The sequence below is a fragment of the Trachemys scripta genome, chromosome 4 (genome assembly GCF_013100865.1).
Source record: "Trachemys scripta elegans isolate TJP31775 chromosome 4, CAS_Tse_1.0, whole genome shotgun sequence".
Classification (NCBI taxonomy): Eukaryota; Metazoa; Chordata; order Testudines; family Emydidae; genus Trachemys; species Trachemys scripta.
In genome coordinates, this window is record NC_048301.1 from 32,268,669 (window position 1) to 32,289,701 (window position 21,033).

At 42.8% G+C, this 21,033-nt stretch overlaps 2 protein-coding genes across 7 annotated transcripts in view; one reads left to right on the plus strand and one right to left on the minus strand.

The window, feature by feature from the left end:
- The window catches only part of TDP1 (tyrosyl-DNA phosphodiesterase 1), a 111,847-nt gene extending 111,703 nt beyond the window's left edge, over positions 1-144 (minus strand). For 2 of the 3 annotated variants that reach the window (XM_034768109.1, XM_034768105.1), the window contains exon 1: positions 6-144. The gene's annotated coding sequence lies outside the window, so the exon portion shown is untranslated. The remainder of the gene's footprint in view (positions 1-5) is intronic. The other variant, XM_034768108.1, reaches the window with a different exon arrangement.
- On the plus strand, positions 50-15,675 carry EFCAB11 (EF-hand calcium binding domain 11). 4 transcript variants are annotated; one of them, XM_034768112.1, is made up of 7 exons: positions 175-397; positions 2,653-2,748; positions 7,872-7,917; positions 10,549-10,650; positions 13,400-13,490; positions 14,904-14,998; positions 15,376-15,547. In XM_034768112.1, the coding sequence occupies exons 1-7, from the start codon at positions 338-340 to the stop codon at positions 15,402-15,404; spliced, it is 519 nt and encodes a 172-aa protein (XP_034624003.1). In that variant the 5' UTR covers positions 175-337; the 3' UTR covers positions 15,405-15,547. The 4 variants fall into 4 exon arrangements, with proteins under 4 accessions (XP_034624005.1, XP_034624002.1, XP_034624003.1 ...); XM_034768113.1 differs by having other exon boundaries at positions 15,366-15,514; XM_034768111.1 differs by lacking the exon at positions 14,904-14,998 and having other exon boundaries at positions 69-397; positions 15,366-15,675.
- Positions 15,676-21,033: the final 5,358 nt, after the last annotated feature.

Below are 21,033 nucleotides of genomic sequence, written 5' to 3' on the forward strand. Positions count from 1 at the left end.
CGCACCTGCGCCGCTCCGCCTCCGCGGGCTCAGGGACGCTGCTCACCAGAGCTCCGGCGCTGACTGAACCGTCCCGCGCAGAGCCGGGTCCCACCTCTTCCCGTTCCGGGGCGGGCTCCCTCCGGGTCCTATCGCCCGTCTGGTTCGCGTGGGTCCCTGACGGAGGGGTGGGGGCGGGGCCTGGGAAAGCGGGGGCGGGACCATCCCAACCTCCTCAGCCAATGACGCCTTCCCCGCGCTCCGCACCAATAGCAGGCGGCGTTGTGGTTGCCCCGCGGAAGTTAAGCGAGGCGGGCGGGTTACTATAACGGAGAAGAGGGGTAAGAACAGCTGTGTCATGTGCGCAGCCCCCAGCCGAGCGGGGAGCGGCAGGTCGAGCGGGGAGCGCTACGTGCGGGTAGGTACCGGTCCGGCGCGCCCCGCGAGGGGGCGGGATCCCCCATGCTCAGGGCGTGGGGCCGATTGGTTTGTAGGATCCGAGGCTGCGGGTGCGGGGTAGGCGGGTCGTGGGAACACCTGGGCCCGCTCAGGTGGACCCAGAAGCGGCCCGACACTGACCGGGCTCAGCCAGGGAGCGGCCGAATGTTCCCAGGCAGTCACCCGGGCAGCTCCGTGGGGCTCCGGCGCAGGGGGCGCAGCGTGGGCTGCGGGCGGCCCTCAGCTCCACAGGCGCGTTGTGTCTGTTTCACTGGGACAGGGCTCGCCCTTGATCCCAGTCTCTCCCATGCCTCTGAAACCCCTCCGAGCTAGACGTGCTGGAAGGCGGCAGAGAGCTAGTGCCATAGCGTGGTGGTGGGGAGTAAATCCTGCTTCGCACCCACCGCTGGCCAGGACACCGGCGTCCGCACTTCAGCAGCCTGTGAGCCGCAGGTTTCCTACTCTTGAGGCTTTGACGAACCGTCCTGTTGTCTCCCACGGAATTGAAGCAGCGCAATACGCACTCCACAGTGTCCCGAATAAACCTAGTAACGCTTCATTTGGCCTTGATGCTGGTTCAGAGCAGGAGTAGTATTTGCATAATCATTCTTTCAGTTCATTATTAATTACTACATGAAGTGCTCTGCTAATGAGGATAGTTGTACGACGGTTTAGAGGAAAGAGTGGGAGAAAAAGGGGTTTAAATTAATCAAATTAAGAACACCGCCTACATCAAAACTGGCTCAGCATAGCAAAATGAAGTGACATAGGATTTGATTCCTTCTGTATTCTAATTTACTACAAGCCCATGACTACAGCTAACAAAGAATGTAACTGCAAGACCCTGTTATCAGAATGCTGATGAAATAGGCAAGTTACACCAAGTAACTTGGTAATGAAAGGCATGAACAAATAGAAATTTCATTGCACATTTTTTTTCTTAAAGCCCTTAGAGTGATAGACAGCAGCCCTGTGTCTTTTTTTTTTTTTCTTTGTCCTTTTACATTCCCACCTGGAATAGCTCATAAATATATTCCCCCCTCCTTCCCCAATATTACCAAAATAAAAGTGGAACCCATGTTGTGGTTTGTTATCAGCACTTATGGGAGAAAATCCCTCATTAGAATTGTATGATTCAAAATACGTTATTTACGTTAACCTTCCTCTTAATACATGTGTGGAAAATGCACTGGGTTTTTTTCTGAAATGCTAGTTTCTCTGAAAAGATTTGCTCCTTCCTGATTATGAACCATGGCTGTTCCCCAGCCATTTGTTCATGCTGTGGCCTAAACCTGCATTGTGACTTAAGTGGAAGTTAAAGATGCTCAGTACTTTAAAGAGAAGCTCAGAGCTTCATAGGAGCAGGTCTTTTGTGTAAGTTGGTTTCCAGGAATCTGTTCAAAATGTTAGGCCTGGTCTACATTACACAGTTAGGTTGATGTAAGGTGCCTTGTATCAACCTAGCTGCGGAAGGGTCTTCACTTAAATTTGGCTCCTGCTAATGTAAGTGCCTCTCTATGCTGATTTAGTAACACCACCTCCATGAGTGGCATAGAGTCACACTCGATGTAATTAGGTTGGTGTAGTGTCAGTGCAGACACTGTGTTGCTTATGTCGACTGATACAGGTCTTCAGAAGCCATCCCACAATGCCCAACATTGACAATACAATAGGTACAAGTACTTCTGGCTGGTGAGGATGTATACTGCTGACACAACGAGCCAAGTGTGTGCACACTCAAGCAATTTAATAATTGTGGTGGCTGTATGGTGACATTAGTTAGGTTGCCATAATTTTGTAGTGTAGACATGGCCTTAGACTCCCACAAGGTCCTAAATTTTGCCAGATATTTATGCACAGTTAAAATGAAAAGAATATAAATCACACTAATAAGAAAACATTTTTGATGTAGTGAATTAATAACAATTTACTAACTGGAAAAAAGTTTTATATTTAAAGACATCAAGCTGAAATGTAGGGTTGTGGGTTTTTTGTTTTGTTTTTTAATGAGCTAAAAGCAGTAGTATTCCACTGGCCGTGAGTCACCTTGTGAGATAAGGCGTGCAAAACATTTTCAGGCAGCAATATGATTTTTAAGTTGCAGGTTTTAAATGTGATATCTTTTTCCAAATAAGTATTTGTTTATTTCTCACACACAGTTTTAATAAGTAATAACAGTAACTTCAGGTCAGGTGTCCTGTTGTTTCTTAATGGAAATCTATTTACTTTCTTTAGGTTTTTGAAGCATGTGATGAAGATAAAAAAGGATATTTAAGCAGAGAGGACTTTAAGGTCGCTGTAGTGATGCTATTTGGTTACAAACCCTCAAAGGTATGACTTATTTTTTTTCTCCATCATGTCTTAAAGACTACATTTATAAGGATATATCATTATTAAGAGCATCGTATGCAAAGTAGTCTAATAGATCCAGTTGGGCAGAGCTGTTACAATTCATGACGTTAACAGAAGTATAGTCTGATTCTTGGAAGTCAGGTGTCAGCTGTGTGTGTGTAATTAAAAACAAAAGGCCCAAGCTATTAATTTTCATGTTGTGAATGTTGTCACTATCCACATTAATTTTGCAAAATCCTGCTCTGAGGGTGTACAAGGTGGGTGGGAAAAGAGAGGTAGTGAGCCCTGCTTAGTTTAAAGTGTGATATGAGAGCCAAATGATTGTGCATTAATATACACACAGGCCATTTGCTTATTTCATGATGCTCTTTGAGAAGAAATTACTGTCTGTTACAATAAGTAAACACATATTCGTGGAGTCACTTACGGCTCCAAGAAGTGCAAAATGTACTTCTTCAACCTTGCCTTTTCTGACATATAAACACAGCAGCATGCACTTTGTTTATTTTAAAGCCTACCAAAATACTATGCAACATACACATTTTTTTGTCTCCGGAGAGGATGAGAGAGAGAATAAAATACATGTGCGAAATGTTAGTCTTGTCGCTTCTTACAGTGTTGGAATGCAGTCATATACTTTGGGGATGGGAATGGTACCTGAACAGAATAGATAGAGCATGTATAAAAGATGATACAAACATGGTGTTGTATGTAATCACTGAAATAAATGTATCTGTGTCCATCACCATGTTACTATCCAGACGCATGTTTACACGTGTAGCTGGTTAATCTTGCGTAGTGTCCACTTAATAAGGAAATAAAGTACTGTGCACTATGTTAATTTCTCAACCAGCTTCTCCCAATTTATTAAAGCAGTCACTCTTCATGGAGGCCTGCATGTGCTGCAAGCTAACTTCAAACCACTTGTCACTCATTTAAGTGCTAAAAAAGTATCCTAAAAATTTTAGTGTTGTTTTCCCCCCATGATCAGATTACTTAAAAATAACAGAATAGAATTTTACCAAACTTTACAAAAATATTCTCCTCAGCTGGTTTGCAGCGTTCGGGAGGGAGGGGGAGCCTGCACCCCGACTCCTCGCTCCTTCTCCCTCCCTTCTGCTTCCAAAATGCCGCAAGCCAGCTGATTGCCCTGGGCAGAGGGAGGCGGGAGGAGCAAGGACTTGGCGCACCTCCACTCCCTCCCCTACCTCCTGCCGGCAGCAATCAGTTGGCTTGTGGCGTTTTGGAGGCAGGAGGGAGGGGGAGGAACGAGGACTTCAGCGCGCAGGCTCCCCCTGCCGCCCGAATGCGGCAAGCCAGCTGATTGCCGCCGGCAGGAGGGAGGGGGAGCCTGTGCGCCAAGTCCTCGCTCCTCCCTCCAAAATGCCGCAAGCCAGCTGATTGCCGCCAGCAGGGGGAAGAAGGGGAAGGCACTGATCCTCAGTCTGCTGGCGGGCGGGAGGCGCTGTGGGGGAGGGGGCTGTAGGGAGGCTGCCAGCTGTGGAGAAGGGAGGCAGCCAAACAACCTAACAGTGGAGCATTGCACAACTTTAAATGAGTATGCTCCCTAATTGATCAGCAACGAAACAACGTTAAGCGGGACGACTTTAAGTAAGTCCATTTGAGTTCAGTTAAACATATATTTATTTTTGAAAGATTGGGGACTTAGTTAGAATTGGTGTACTCTTTGGCCTTGTCTACACTACATAGTTTTGTTGACGAAGTCAGTTTTTGTCAACAGAATAGTGGCGGTTTACACACTACAATGCTCCTCCTCCCAATTTAACTCTCCTGATATGCTGACAAAATAAAACCACCTCAATGAGAGGTGCATTGCTTTTTGCAGCAAAGTCAGATTGACAAAGCATCAGTGTAGACACTGTGCTTGCTTATGTCACCATAAATGGCCTCCAAGAGGTGTCCAACAATGCCCATGCTGACCGCTCTGGTCCACTGTTCGAACTCTGCTGCCCTGCAGCCTGGTACACAGGCATCTGCCCTTCCCCCTTTAAAGGATTGGAATTTTTGAAATTCCACTTCCTGTTTGCTCGGTGTGCAGACCTCACATTGCATCTTCCCAGCTGACCATGGCGGCTCCACACAGCAAACTTTTCTGGAGGTACTTGCCAATCTTTTGCTAAAGGTTCCTTAGCAGTGCTGCTTTTTTTTCCTTCCCCCACTATAGGAAACTTTGCGGTGCCAGTCAGTAATCACTTCTGCAGGGACCAAAGCGGCACACAGGCAAGCAGCATAGGTACCCAGTCTGAAGCCGCACACATGCAGGAGATGCATCCTTGTTTACCCTCCGGAGTGAGATACCAGCTTGAATTTATCCCCACCTGTGGAAAACGGTGGCAGAATTTACAATAGTGTCCCTAGTCACTTGCACTGATCCCCTTTTAAAAAAAAACACCGAGACCCTTGGCTCCATCTTGGACCTTCTCTCCCCTGGGCTGAACTCACCATGTTTAGTGCTGTTGCTGAGCTGTGTGCTTGCCAAGGGAGAGCGAGAAAGAGATGTATTTAACTATTATGATTCAATGCTGTGAGTGCATTCACAATACTGCCTCTGTTCGTTGTTTCCTGTGCTCTGGAGGGGAACTTCCTACACACCAATGGAATGCCTCCATCAGACAAGGAGGCAACCCAGGAGCATAAGGAGGATATGTTTAGGGAGGTGCTCCGATCATCTGATGCCACAGATCATGATCACAGAGCGCGGAGAGAGACAATTAATGAAAAATTGAAAATAGCCTGGAAAGGAAGCAGCACCAAGAGCGTATTTTAGAGGGGTGGGAGCGGATGATAAAACTGATGCACGACCAAACAGAGATCCTGAAGTCCCTGATTGCACTGCAGTCAGAATATGTGTGCTTGCCTTCCCCTGCAGCCTATACAGAACTGCGTGCCACGCCCTCCCCTGGCCCGTCGCAATAGCCCCTTCACTTCACCCCTTTGGACAGGTAATGATAGCTGGATTTGAACACAGCTATGAGTGCCTCCTTTAAGAGAGTGCTTCTCAGAGTCATCTCCCTTGCAAGAAATCAAATCCTGTGTATTGGTTATTGCTGTTTAATAAAAATACACTCATCGAAAGAAAATGAATCTTTATTTTTTCCTACACACAATGGTTGCTACTGGAATTCATACACAGTGACAATTGGCACATTTGCAAACTATAAATCATGCTCAGGAAGCAATCCTCACAAGGGTTATTCCAGGTGGCAAGTAAACAAGCCTGACTGAATGCATTATATAAAGACATATTATTGGGGCTCATTGTCAAAATGCTGCTACAAAGCCTCCCTCATTCGAATAGCCCCCTTTTTGAGCCCCTCTAATAGCCCTGGTGTCTGGCTGCTCCAAATCAGCTGCCATCTGATCTGCCTCCATGCTCCACCCGTGGGGAAACTTTTCCCCCTTACCGTCACAAATATTATGCAGAGTACAGCAGGCTGCTATGACCATGGGAATATTTTCCTCACTGAGGTCTAACCTGCCATAAAGGCAGCACCAGTGAGCTTTTAATCTGTCAAACACCCATTCGTCGGTCATTCTGCACCTGCTCAACCAGTTGTTGAAGCACTCCTTGCTGCTGTCAGCTTCTCATGTAAGGCTTCATGAGTCATGGAAGTAAGGGGTAGATTAGGTCTCCCAGGATCACTGTGGGCATTTCAATATCCCCCACTGGAATTTTCTGGTCTGGAAAGAAAGTCTCTGCTTGCAGCTTTCTGTATATGCCAATATTCCTGAAGGTGTGTGCATCATGAACCTTTCCTGACCACCCCGCATTGTTATCAGCAAAACAACCCTGGTGATCCACAAGTGCCTGCCGTACCATAGAGAAGCAGCCCGTTCTATTGATGTATTCCATCGCAAGATGGTCCAGGGCCAAAATTGGAATATGCGTGCCGTCTATCACTCTGCTGCAGTTAGGGAATCCCATTGTCACAGAGCCATTCCCCATTTCTCAGAAACACAGCCCTTTATAGCAGGATGTGATTAATGGCCCTGCACATTTGTGTAAACGCAACCCCCGTGGTGGACTTCCCAACTCCAAACTGATTCATGACTGATAGTAACAGTCTGGAGTTGCCAGCTTCCACACAGTGATCACCACACACTTTGCCACTGAGAGGGCTCCTCTCGTTTTGGTGTCCTTGTGGAAGGGCAGGGGCAAGCTCCGTACACAGTTCCAGGAACGTGGCTTTGTGCATCCAAAAGTTTTGCAGCTGCTGCTTGTCATACCATACCTGCATAACAATGTGATTCCACCGCTCAGTGCTTTTTTTTTTTTTTCCGAGACCAATAGCAACAGTCCACTGTGTGCAGCTATTCCATGAATGCCAAACGTAATCTGGAATTGTTTCTTTCCGTGGCACCCAGCAGGGCAGGCACCGCAGATTCCTGTTTGCATTCACAGCTCAGAAAATATTGTATGATCAGCTGCATTGTGTTAATAACCATTATCACAAGACTGGTGAGCAGTGCAGGATCCATGGTTTTTGGGCAGAGATGGCGGGCACACAGTTTACAGGGACTTGAAAAACGGTGCAGAGGGTAGTCAGAAGCCCATAGAATGATGGGACAGAAAAAACTGCATCTTTGGGATGGTAAACCCCCATCCATAATGCCCTGCAATCCATTCCCACAACTCCTAGCAGCAGAAGGTGGCACGTTGCACAGTGGGATAGCTACCCACAGTGCACTGCTCTTTCAATGCTAGAGCACCAACTGTGGATGCGCTCTGCCGACACAAGGAGCATTGTGTGAACATACACAAGCGATGTAATTATAGTGGTTTCTGATTGTCGGAGTAACTTGCGTCAACTTAACTCTGTAGTGTAGACATAGCCTTTGGCTTCTTTTCTGGTCATAGACACACAAATGTTTAATGGGAGGGGAAGTATTGATATTTAAGCTATAGTACTGAACTAATGCTGCAGATGATTTTACAAGATATGCTGTTAAATAGTTATGTGATCAGAATTGAATTCCATTAATTACAGTTGATACAAAATGAAATGACTATAATAGATCAAATTCACCACATGGTGTAAGCAGGTTCAACAATATTGCCTGGTATATTTTCTCTGTTCCAGGTGGAGGTGGATTCAGTAATGGCCTCAGTGCAACAAAAAAATTCAGGTAATATGCAAACAGGTTTTCCTTTCACTCTAGTCTGTTCTCATTCATGACTTCTGTAATCTAAAAATTAGGTTATAAAGACTTTTAAAAGAACTTTTAAATATTATTTTTATGTAATTTATTTCATTTATTTATTTATTTGCTACAGATTAATTACAGAGATTTACAGAGGCTGTTGAAGAGTCAGGATTATTTAATTGCTAAATTCTTGGGACTCATATGATGAAAATTCGCTTTTGTCTTTGGTGCAAGGCTGGCAGTTTTCCAGGAAAAACTAATTTAGGGCAGGCAATGGTAAATACCAGTTTAAACTGGGAAAAAGAAAATAATTATTAGAATATACTAATGAAAATTACTGAAAAATTATTTAATGGGTTGATAGTTTTTTTGGCATATATAATATTGAAAATAGAAATATGAGTCATGGCATATAAATTCCTTGAGAAAATACCAAACCAAAATGTATAGAGACATTCCAATCTTCAGTATTATGTTACATATATTAGTATTACCCTTACTGCAGTTGTACTTTTTATTTGTAGAACCCTAAATTAATTTCTGAATCTACTGCCTTGTGTAACCACAATTTGAATATGTAACTAAAGCTAAGTATAATACAGTGTGCATTAATGAAACAGTTTTTAAAATAGAAAATGCCTAGAACTGGGACTAACTTGTTTTTTTTCCTGAGCGGTAAAAGCCCATTATTTTACCTGGTAAAAACCACCTTAGGTATATACTATACCATCCCTGCTTTGGTGTAGATGTATTGACTCAAAATTGAGGATTTTTTTTTTTTTTTTTTTTTTTTTTTTAAAGAGGAAGACTTTACAGATTAATTGAAATGGTCTCTTAAATTGTAAGTGGAAAGAGGTGGCTTTTAACAAATAAATGCGCTTCTGCAGTACATGCATCCCAAATACAGCAGCATTGTGCTAGAGTATGAGAATCTGAAAATGAAATAGACAGAAGCTGACTAGAAAGAAATGTAAATCTGGCTAGTCTGTTTTCATAATCTAAGTTGAGAGAAATGCAGGAAGTAAGCAAAGCATATATTGGTAAGTGATGAAAATTGTCTGACAATGTCCCTCTACCACCGTTCCATTTTTTGTCTGTTGGATTGATAAACAGCAGTGGAGTCTTATCTGCAAAACTAAGTCCAGACACAAGCATAAAGTTAACTGTTTACTTGGGTTTTTAGATTATGGATTTTTAAGTGTCCAGTTGACAGATGAGACAACACTTTATTTCTACCTAGAAATGTGGCTTTTTATGTATTGAGGTAGTTTTGTGCTCTGTAGTTATATTAGATAAAAAGCCAGTGCTAAGAGATCAATGAATGGGCAGCACAGTACTGTAGGGGTCGTTCTTTAACAGGAAAATTGTATACTATAATTTTCCAGTCTTATGTGCCACTTTGAAAGAGAAAATAAATAAATGGATTGCAGCCCTTGTTGCTTTTCTAAGGTTTTACTTCCGTAGTTATCCAATTGAAAGGGATGTTGCTCAGGCAGGCAAGTTAAATGTGTTTAGGCATCCCTTGTTATTAAAGAAATTGTGTATATACAGAACCTAGTAGTTGAAACCAGCATGTGTCTATAATTCTAGAAACTGAGAATGTAATGGTTTTTAATGTGATGTTTTCAAGAAGCAGTAATGAAAAAAACATTGAGAACCTGAGAACTTGTAGTTTAAGGTTTGAATTGAGACAGTAGGTGGAGCTGAAGGAGCTATGCTTCTGAACCATATTAGAAATAAATTGATATGGAAAAACTGTAAGAAAAAGAAACCACAGAGGTCTTGTTATATTTGTTTAAAAAAGCTAGCTAATACAGTGACATCGTCCTTTATAAATCATTTCAATTGTATAAAATAGGTCTAAATCTGTATATTTCACAGGTATAAGGCACAAGATTAACCTACATGAGAATTCTGAGTTGAAATTACATTTATTTCTGTCTTGACTTGTTCTATTTTTAAAAACTAGGGCATACATTTTTTCCTAAGATTTCTTTTTTTATACAAGTACTTTGCTTTCAGAAATACCAGACAGTTAATTAGGGTTGGATTTGACAAACTATATTTGCATTCCAACCTCTTTTATTTAACTCTCACTAAAAAAAATCAGATACATTTGTTTCTAAGTACATTTACACAATCTGTAATAAGCAATCCAGTGTTACCATGCAATTTTATTAGGAGACTCATAGGAAACCAAACCTGAGGCTACAGAGCATTTCATAGGGTTTAGACAGTGCTGGGAATGATGCCAGCTACATTGTTTGTGCAATACACTCTATGCCTTTATTTGTGGAATGTAAGTGCTATTGACTTTGGAGAGACCACTTCTTTGTCCTGTTCTCCCAGTCTAAGGCAAGATGGCATTGTAGCCAAAATGACCAGGTAAATGGAAATATAATTTGAGAAGAAGTTGAATTTTGCAAATCTCTAGTAGAATATTTTCACATAACCGAACAATATGAAAGATACTGTAATTGTTTCAATTCTTGTTCTTATCATTAATAATAAAGCAGTTACAATTATATTGCCTGAGTCATTCATAGTTGCAGTGGGCAAATAAAGCAGAGGGGGTTTTTGTGGGAGGTATATTCACATTTTCCATTTTTCTAGGTATATTACTTGAAGAATTTTTAAAACTTATGAGTACAAAGAAGGCTGCACAACTACACCATAGTGAAATAAGGCAGATATTCACAGCTTTTGACATGCAATGTAAGTTTTTCTTCCCTGCAGAGTTTTTTGAGAGAGACTTCCGTACTGAAGCAAATATGCAAAATAGAGCATTAATACAAAGCAAAATGTATTTGGGCAGTATCCTAGATGGGAGTTTTCCAGCCCTATCTTCCGATGTTTCTCTGTTTCCAAGTAAAGTAACTAATATAGTAATGGCATTGCAGGTAGATGATTAACAGAAGGAGGGACAGCAGGCAGTTGAGGCCAGCAGTAGGCTCCCAGGTTCTCAGTTCCACCACATGCTTCTCCAGTTTTTGAAGAAAACCATCTCTAGCTATTCACCTACCCTGACCCCAGTTACTGTTACCACTATCGTATCTCCATCCTGATTATTGGAACTCCCTCGGGACCCTCTTCTTCTAATATTTCCCTGCTCACTCATGCACACCATTTGCGCTGCCGATTCCTCTCCCAGGAGATGGGAGGGAATCTTCCCTTCCCCTGCCTGACAGATGAAGCGGAAGAGACAAAGCAGCAAGGATCATCTTCTATGGCTTATTCTGGGACCCAGGCTTGGTAGTTCTTTTCCTTTTCTGGTAGGCTATGGGGATGGAATGTGATTCTTCTCCTCCCCTCCCCACTCCCCTTACCAAAGAGGAGAGAAGCTTGAGAATAGGGCCAGTGAACCAAGGGCATGTAACATTTATACTATCCTTTCAATGTGATTTTTTTTTTTTTTCCTGTCTGTCCCTGGCCTGAAACAGGCTTGGCCCATGGGGAATAGAGGGAGGGCCAGGTGCTGAAATGAGTCAGTCAAGCATCCTCTGAAGCTTGATCAGGACACACAAGAAAATGAGAACAGACACAGAGATAGATTTTAAATGGCAGGCTGCAACTTTATTAAAATTTAACATTGGATAGGCGCACTATCTGCCCCATCTTCCCATGCCAGGCATTTTAGGTAGGTTCTGTAAACCCTACACTGGACATCTATCATATGGCTCATAACTCAGGATAGACTCTCCAGTGCCTACCCCAAAGGATTCAGCTTGCTCTGCTGAATCTTCTCACCTTTCCCCCAGCAAGGGGGACAGAAGGGACAGACAGACAGGGACTGCAGGCTGCAAGGACTTCAGGTCACCCCTTTTCCATAGGCCCAGGTCCATAGCAAAATTCCATGTTTCTTATTTTCTGATCACTATCCCTTTGGCCTTTTATCCATCCTGGACGCTGGCTGCAAGTTGCACCAAATTAACATAAAGCAACCTAGAAGTACAATTCTTATAACTCCAGAACTACAAGGAGGGAACGTGGGTTCATCTAAACATGGGGCAAGAGGCCTGCTAAACCTTGGGCCAGGATTTAAATAAATGATGGTGGGAACCAAGGACCAATTAGTTCACATCTCTCTAGCTGTCCAATGAACAGTGGAAAGAGGCACCTACCCCTATATATTCTCCCGTTTTTATCCAAAGTTGTCAGGCATCTTGTGTATCCAATCCGGTTTCCCATCTGTTAAATTGATGGGTAGCATTCTTGTCCTGACCCGCTAGAAGCTGCTTCATAAAGCTTTTTAAAGAGGCGTACGCACCTCAGCAGCTACCCCATGTTCTTTTGTTTTGTCCATCATTGTCTCTCTCTCTCTCCCTCCTCCCCATATGTACCCAATGACAACCCTGTTTGAGTTATTGCTTTCTCTTTCATTTGGATCCTGCAGTGAAGTCATAGGCCTTGTCTGCACCTAAAAGTTAGTTTGACATAGCTATGGAAGTGAGGAGTGTGAAAAAAACACACCTTTGAGCACCGTAAATATGGTGACCTAGCCCCCAATGTAGATGCAGGTATGTTTACAGAAGAATGCTTCTGCCATCTTAGGCACTGTCATTCAGAGAAGTGGTGTTCCTATATCTTTCAGCAGTATAGACTGTGTTTACGCTACAGGGTTATGCCGGCATAGCTACAGCAACCTAATTCGGTAGTATAGACATTCCCATAATCATAGGTGGTTGGTCTCTTTCGTGGACTTTGTTCTGATGTTATATATTCAGTATCATAACTTCATTGCAGAATTAATCTAGAAGAGAAAATGTACTGTGAGGGAAACCTTGTTTAAATACAACTCTACATGTGGAATTTTGATAACTAGCAAATATGGGAAGAAAAATTGTGAAACACATGTAAAAGGTAATTTTAGTATATTTTAAAGTGTGCATTTGAAAGTTTCCCCAGTATAAAAGTTTATTTTCAAAATGACAGTTTTTAAAATTAATTCTTAAATATGAAACAGTACAGTACAGATGCTGCAGGAGTAATTCCTTTGAATGGAGTTTTTGGTAGCATACACCAAAATGACAGTACAAAATCATTCTTGAATCACTCATCTTTTGACACCCCCTACTACCCTACGCTATGTGGATCCTAGCCATTTCCTAAAATACTTCGGTTGAAATTATAATAACTTAGAATCATAGAATATCAGGGTTGGAAGGGACCAGGAGGTCATCTTGTCCAACCCCCTGCTCAAAGCAGAACTAATTCCCAGGCAGGTTTTTTGCCCCAGATCCCTAAATGGCCCCCTCAATGATTTAACTTACAACCCTGGGTTTAGCAGGCCAATGCTCAAACCACTGAGCTATCCTCCTCCCCTTCAAAGAGTGTACTTAGATTCTGAAAATCTACTGGACAGGCTTATAAATATTAATGTATTAAAAATTTGATGTTTGGTTCTTGAGCAAGCATAAGTCTTCATAGTATTTTTTTATCTTATTTTCCCACTTCTTTAAACAAGATAGAGGATTTTTGACTTTAGAAGATTTCAAAAGAGCCTTCAATTCCATTGCTCCAAAATTACCTGAAAGGATCATAGTTGAAGCTTTCAGGTAAGACAAACATAAAAGTCTTGTTTGATTCTTGTTCTTAGATAGCAGTCTTTCATTTTCTCTTAATTCAAATATATAAAACATTTGGAAACCATAGGTTATGTTCCAGAACAAAAGATACAAGCTTCAGCATGTTCTTGTTTCAACATCCTTGTATATTACTCTTGTGGGGATTCTGCGCCAATGTGGGGGCACAGAATTCATATGGCCTGCATTTTTCTGTGGGCCCCGGGCAGAAAAATGCAAAAAAAATCTGCCGGTGGACACATGCCTCTTGCCCGGCAGCCCAGGCAGCGCGTCTGTTCCAGCATGCCTGGAGCAGCCTCAGAGATGGGATAGGGGGGCTGGGTGTGCGTGCATGCCTGCATGATCACCGTCAGGGGCAGGCGGGGCTGAGCGTACGTGGGCGCAACAAGCGAGAGAGTGAGAGTCTTTCCCTCCCCCTGGCCACTGCAGCTCTCTGGCATGTAAGGGTAGGGCTTTTTATGCATGAGGCAGGTTAGAGGCACTAATGTAGCAGCCCTGCCTTAATTGATTCATTCTCTGAGGCACTAGCAGCCTGACTGTGTAGTTAGTAACATTGTTCAACTTACTCAGGGCTGGCGCAACCCATTAGGCAACTTAGGCAGTCACCTAGGGTGCTACAATTTGGGGGGTGGCGACCGCGGCGGTATTTCGGCGGAGGGACCGTCTGCCGCCTCTGTGGGGGTGGCATTTCGGGGCGGGACCTTCCACCGCCTAGGGCGGCAGAAAAGCTGGCGGCGCTCCTGAACTTACTGTTGATGGTTAATTGAGTTCATTCTCTGAGGCAGAAATGTAGCGCCTGACTTTTAATGTTAATGTTTCTATTGTTCGTCGACTGTTCCCATTCTTAGTCAATTCCCCCAGGAGCATAAAATCTGTGAAAGTTTTTAAGGCCCCTGCATTGCCAGAGTGATGTAAAGGAGCCTTAATATAAATGACAGTAAGGGAATCCTCAGCTAGGAAGGTCTATGAGCTTTCTCACTTTTTTCCTGTGCCAAAGTGGCACAGTGGAGTTAGATTACAGGTAAGGGTTTATTTTACTTACCCATTTAAAAAAAACAAAAAAAGACTTTGAGGGCAAAATAAAGCGTTTACCAAGCAGTCAATAAAATGTCAGGACAATCAGAACCAAGCACTTCCCAAAGTACCCAGCCAAGTCCAGATGAAGTTACCAAAGGGCAAAGGGATATTCATTCTTTTGCATGATGTGAATGGCCATCACATCACACATCAAAAACAGCTATGCCAGCTTCTCATGCTCGAGAATTCCTTACAAAACTGCATGCGGATGGGGACAAATTATTTTGCACATTGTGCAATGTTGTTCTCAATCATGACTGACGGTCTGTAATTGTGGGTCATTTTGCATCAAAAAAACACAAACTGAAGGAAGATGTGGCTCAAGAGGAAGGCAGAAATAAACGTCAGAAGACCATTACGATTCATTGAAAAACAAAACAGCGTCAGAAAAAGAATATGTGGAGGTGAGTGGAAATATAGGAAAATGTTGTTATAATACAGAAAAATAAGATAAGTAGCATAGCACAGTCACAGTGATGGGATCTCTTCACTTGCTCTGAGATCTTGAATAGACAGCTCTGTTTTTAAACTACTTTTTTTTGTAAGTGATGACTACATGATTATTTACTTGGTCCTGCTAGTGAAGGCAAGGGGCTGGACTCCATGACCTTTCAGGGTCCCTTCCAGTTCTATGGGAAAATATATGGAGATATACCTATTATTACTATATATAAATCTTAGATTAATACATTTATTCATATATTTAAGATGTTACATGGATGGTAAATATTTGTTCTCACTGAAGATTTATCTAACTACTTGTACTTTCAGATTTGTACAGCCATGGGTGAAGACACTAGCAGGTGCTAACATCCCCTTGTCAAAGACTGACCACCCACTTGTGAGAGAATTTCTTGACAGCAGGGTCCGGAATGGTGGTACAAATCTTTCTAGGACACAACTGACTGAGACATACTTACCTGAAGTGTACCGCAAAGAAAAGGAAAACTAAAAACTGAAGCTTAAAGACAAAAAATTGCTGTTATCTTTGAATGTTATGATGATGAGGCAAGATCAATTCTGAATGTACCATTTGCACCATTACAACCTGATTTCAGTGGGCATATTAACTTTTTTTTTTTTTTTTAGATGCTGTTAATCACTCAACTGTTTCACAGGCTGTAGTCAAAGCAGTAAATGAGTACCAGATTGATTATGAAAATGTTGTAGTAATTGATACTGACAATGCTAGTTACGTGAAAAAGACATTTGATCCTGAGTTTTCTAAACTGTTTCCAAATTCTGTTTGGCACATATTGTTAATTTAATCGGTGAATCATTTAGAAAGCCTTTTTAGATGGTTGATACATTTGTAAGGTGCTTCAAAAATATGTTCTATAACTCTGGTAATAGGAAAGAGAGGTACTTCCATTTCATGAACCAGAAATTACAAGAGGAGTCTCCAGATGTCAAAGCATCCATGCCTCCTAGCAGGGCCGTCCCTAGGTATATGCAGCATACACAGCTGCGTAGGGCACCAGAAAATTTGGGGCACCATTCCCCTCGCTGGTCGTGGCTGGAATCCTCTCTTCTCTGGCCCCTCCCCAATGCTGGGCTGGTGGACTTCTCCCCGACCCTGTCCCCTCCTTCCTCAGTTGGCCGAGGTGCCAGGACAGGAGGAGTGAAACTTCCACGTGAGTCAGGGGTGGGGGTGAGTGAAGGGGGGGACTTAAACACACACACACACACACACACACAGTCTCTCTCACACACAGACTGGCTCTTACACCCACATACAGTGTGCCTCTCACGAGTCACAGTTCCCCAATACAGATTGTGTGTCACACACACACACACTCTGTCACACAGTCCCATAACACACAATCTCTCTTTCTCTCTCTCTCTCACACACACACACACACACACACACACACACACACACACACACACACACACACAGTGACATGTACCGGCTCGCTCTCTCTGTCACACACATAGACACACACACTCTGTCACGCGTACACACACACTGTGTTGTTATTACTCCTTGGTACTTCCTGTCAAAATGCTCGTGGTGAGCCAGGAGTGGCGAGGAGCTGCAGGAGGGCCATGGGCTCTGGCAAGATGCAGCCCCCATGTGACCGTGCGAAGCCTGCCTTGAACCACTGATGCAGCATCTGCTGCATATGAAGCACGATGTGCGTCAGCAATGGAGGGGGTTCTGGGGGTCTGCGGGTGGGGGTGGTGGCTGTGCCACTTCGACACACTGGGGTCAGTGGACTGCCTTGAGTGGAGCTTAGGGGCACCAGTTTAATAATACTGCGTAGGGCCCCATAAATCCTAAGGACGGCCCTGCCTCCTAGCCCAGGTAGAACACGCTGAAACAGCTGGTTCCATGCTGTCCAGTATCACTCTAAGAACTTTCAGTTCTACAAAGAATTCTTTAATGAAGAGTGCAACAGCAGCTCCCCAGTTTCTGTGCAAACTATTCAGAAAATGAAGAATGACCCAACTAATTATGCATTGTTGAAAGATCACATTTCTGTGCTAGAAAAGTGAACAAATTCTCAGTTTAAATCTGGCATTTGAGAGCAGGAAGCCTTGCAAAATTAAAGCATTTGACTTTGTGGAAGAACTGCAGATATATTGCAGTTCACATCTAGAGCTCCCTTCAGAAAACACCTCAGAGTTCTTCAAATTTAGGGGGGCAGAAAACGTATCTCCAGTTAAAAGATTTGCCTGTCTAGATCTCTTTAAAGAGGGATTCCATGAAGCATCTGAAAATCTTGACAAATATTTGTCATTTGAGCAACCAGGTCTCAATTTTTTCAAAGACTGCAGGTTATTCAATCCTCATGTTTATATCCTGCCAGAACACTGTGAATACTTTCAAGCAATATCTAGTTTTTCTGAGATACCTGAATAGGAGCTAAAATTGTACAGGGGAAAGATTGTGCCTGAAGCTATTCAAAGTCAACCTATTTTTGTAGACCTCCAAGTGTTTTGGCTTTCAATCACCGAGAGAATTCCAAATATCGCCAAGCTGGCCTTGAATTGCATAAATGTTGTCTCAAATTCTGCAGATGCAGAGCAAAGTTTTTCACTATACAATTTGATCCTTTCTAGCAGAAGGAAATCACTCAGTGAGAAAAACTTGAAGATTCTTTGTTTTCTGTACTATAATTTAAATGAAAATACTGGATTGCACTGAAATGCAGGACAATGATTAGCAAAACTTTGACTTTCATATAAGAAAGTCTGAGCAATTTAAAATGACATTCTACTTTTTGTAGTTGTTGCTGTTTGGTGTTCTGTAATGTAATTTAAATGAAAATCCAGAATTATAACTGGAATGCAGGGTATTAGTTACCAAGTGTTTATAACTTAACTTTCAGGTGTTTAGAAAATGCTGAGTAGTTATTGTGACTTTTTTCTGTATTGTAGTTTAAATAAATTACTAAAACAATTGAAACTGGTGTGATTATATTGCATTATTTTGACAAAATATGCAGAATTTTACAATTTTTGATGCAGAATTCCCCAGGAGTCGTATGTATATAGAACATTCCATTCAAGGAAAAAGGGATTTGTCTGGTATTTTTAATAGACATTACAGGCACTGATTAAATATTACCAAGCATGAAAAACTAATACATTGCATCCTACAATGTCTCTTCAGAAGTCTAAAAATATTTGATTTCACAATTTCATAACTTGTTTGAGAAACTGGAACTTGAGAGTTGTCTCTTGAAGACTGTGGAACTAACATGCTAGTACACTCTAGGAAATTTTAGCTGTAGTCTCATGTAAAGTGCTATAATAACTTAGTAGCCTGTGGGTAAAAGGTTCAAAAGGCACTTAAAAGCCTGTTTCTAAGTCACTTTGGAAACTTAACCCCAATCTATATTGTTGTATTAATTTAGATGGACTATATGGGCCAAAGGTGTTAACATAACCCAGTCACTGTCCAACATTAAACAGTGTTAAAACAAGGTCTGGAGTTTGGCACACAGAGACCTCAACCTTTTTAGTACCATGGCAAACACACCATTTAAAATCCTTTAAACTTTTATTAAAGGTACACAAAAGAAGGAAAAACAGTTAAAGCATTTGAAATATAAATTATTAAGTAAGGCTTTTATTGTAACTTTTTTCCCCTTTCCCTTTAGCTGTAGAGAGTTTTAGAAGGAACCCTCCCCCCCCCACCCCGTTTGATAGTCTTTTGGATGGTGTCAAAGATGGTAATAACTGTCCCTTTGGGGCAAAAGAGAAGTCAGTAGAAATGGGTTGGAGCTGCTGTTGTTAGTCTGATTCCGTTTTATCCAAAGCAGTGTTTGGGATTCAGCTGGAGCTGATAGATATGGTGATGTTGTCTGGGTACCTTTCTCTGGCCTAGTCTGGTAAGGGCATCTCTCAGGATTAGGATGATGGCCTGGAGTCCCAAGAGATGGGGGGTGGAGGAGTGGGAACCATGGTGACGAAGCTTGATTCAGTAGTCTCTGGCTGTTTTTCTGCTCCATCTGTTCTTTCAGTCTTTTCCTCCCAAAGTCTTTTTCTTTAAAGACCCCCAAAGGGAATAGTGTGTGGAATAGCCCATCCCCTTATTTATTTTGTGCACTAATTAGGCCTAATACTCAACACACCAATTTTGGTTCATGAACTTCTAGCCATGATCTGTTTTTAACAAGCATAATTTCAACAGTCCTTTGATTATATTGATGTGGCCTTTTTAGTTTAGGCGAATCCAGTTTTTCGGTCTGATTTTTCTGGCACCTATTCCCATCAACATTTGTTGTTATAGGTTATTGTGCCATTTTTTATGTCACACTCACTTTTTACAGTTAAATTCACAATTAGAGTAAATTTGAAGGCTCTATTATCACAACACTCACAAAGAGAAAGTTATTTGATCCACAGTTCTAAAGTATTGTGGGAATTCTTATATTGCAAGAACGTTTCTCCCTCTATCCATTTCAGATGGATGAAGTTTGATTGATTTATAAAAATATTTGGGTGTTTTTTTTTAATTTTTGGCTATCAGTTGCATAATCAGAGTCCCAAAGCTGCATTGCAGGAAATACTAGTTTTGTCTGAACTAATGAGACATCATATGTATGTTTTGTTCTTATAAAAGTTGTAATAGATTATTATAATACTAACAATATTCATTGTATTGAGAGTCTTAAAATGAAATACTGTATTTGTACCAAGACTCCATGTGAATATTTGGTCCAAATTAACAGTTTTAGTTTTAAAGTTATTTAAAGGTAATCTTGTAATGGTTGTGAGGTTATTTTTTGCATTGTGTTGTTTTTTCTATTTTTTCTTTTTCTGGCGCCACAGTATGGTGCATAGTGAGGCACCTAGCAGAGCAGCAGTCAAAGCATCTTCAGGGTAACTAAAAAGGGGGAGAAGGGACATTAAGTATGGAATAACTTGTATGTTGAGTGACCTTCTTACCTTTGTGCATTAAAGATTTAACACATCACTGTAGGGCTAATCATTTTAGAAAGCTCTTTTCAGAGCATTTTTCAGGATATGGTGCATTGCAGGGGAGTGTATAATATTTGTGGCTGATCAGACTGAAGATAGGCCAAGAAACATCCATTTATAGTAAGCCTTGTATTATATAAGAAGAAGAAAATGCAACAACCCACATTAATAAAAAGAGGACCGAAAAATATTGTTTTTCATGCCTAGTAAAGCAGTGGTTCTCAACAGGGGGTCCGCGAGCCCTTTCAGAAGGGCAGCAGGGCCCGGTGGCTGAAACCTAGAGCCTGAGTCTCAGCAACTCCTGTGGGGCTGGAACCAGGAGCATAAGGTTTGGAGCCGCGGAGTTGAAGTCCTGATTCCCAGCACCCCTGTGGTATTGAATCCCCAATCCCTGGTGCCCCCCAGGGGACTGAAGCTGGGAGCAGCTGGGCTGAATTCTGGAGCCCCGAGACCTGGTGCTCCCCATGGGGCAGAAGCCCTAAGCCCAGAGGGGGCAGAGTTGGGAGGCCACGGGGGTGTTGCCCCCACCCAGCTACAGTGCAAGAACACGGCAGCCCCAGGGAAGCGCCACATACCTCCTCCTCTACCCGCCCACTGGCCAGGCGGGAAGCCAGAGCTGGGCAGTGCGGAACAGCCACTGCTTTCTGGCTGGTACCATGGAGCAGGCAGCCGTGTTGTCCGGTGGTCTCCTGCTCCTGCTGGTGCAGAGGGTTGAAGCTGCTCTTCAGCTCTAAACCCCCTTTGCTCATGCAGCTAGTAAGAGCCACCTGGGTGGGGGGACCCAGTTCCATGGCTGGAAGAGCCTGGGGGAACAGGGACCACGGGGGAGCCCTCCCAGCACACAGCCCCTAGCTATCCCCCTCCCTGCAGCCTGAGCTACCCCCCTCCCCGCACATAGTACCTAGCTACCCCCCTCCCTGCACCCTGAGCTACCCCCTGCCCACATATAGCCCCTAGCTACCCCTCTCCCTGCACCCAAGCTATCCCTCTGTCCGCACACACCACC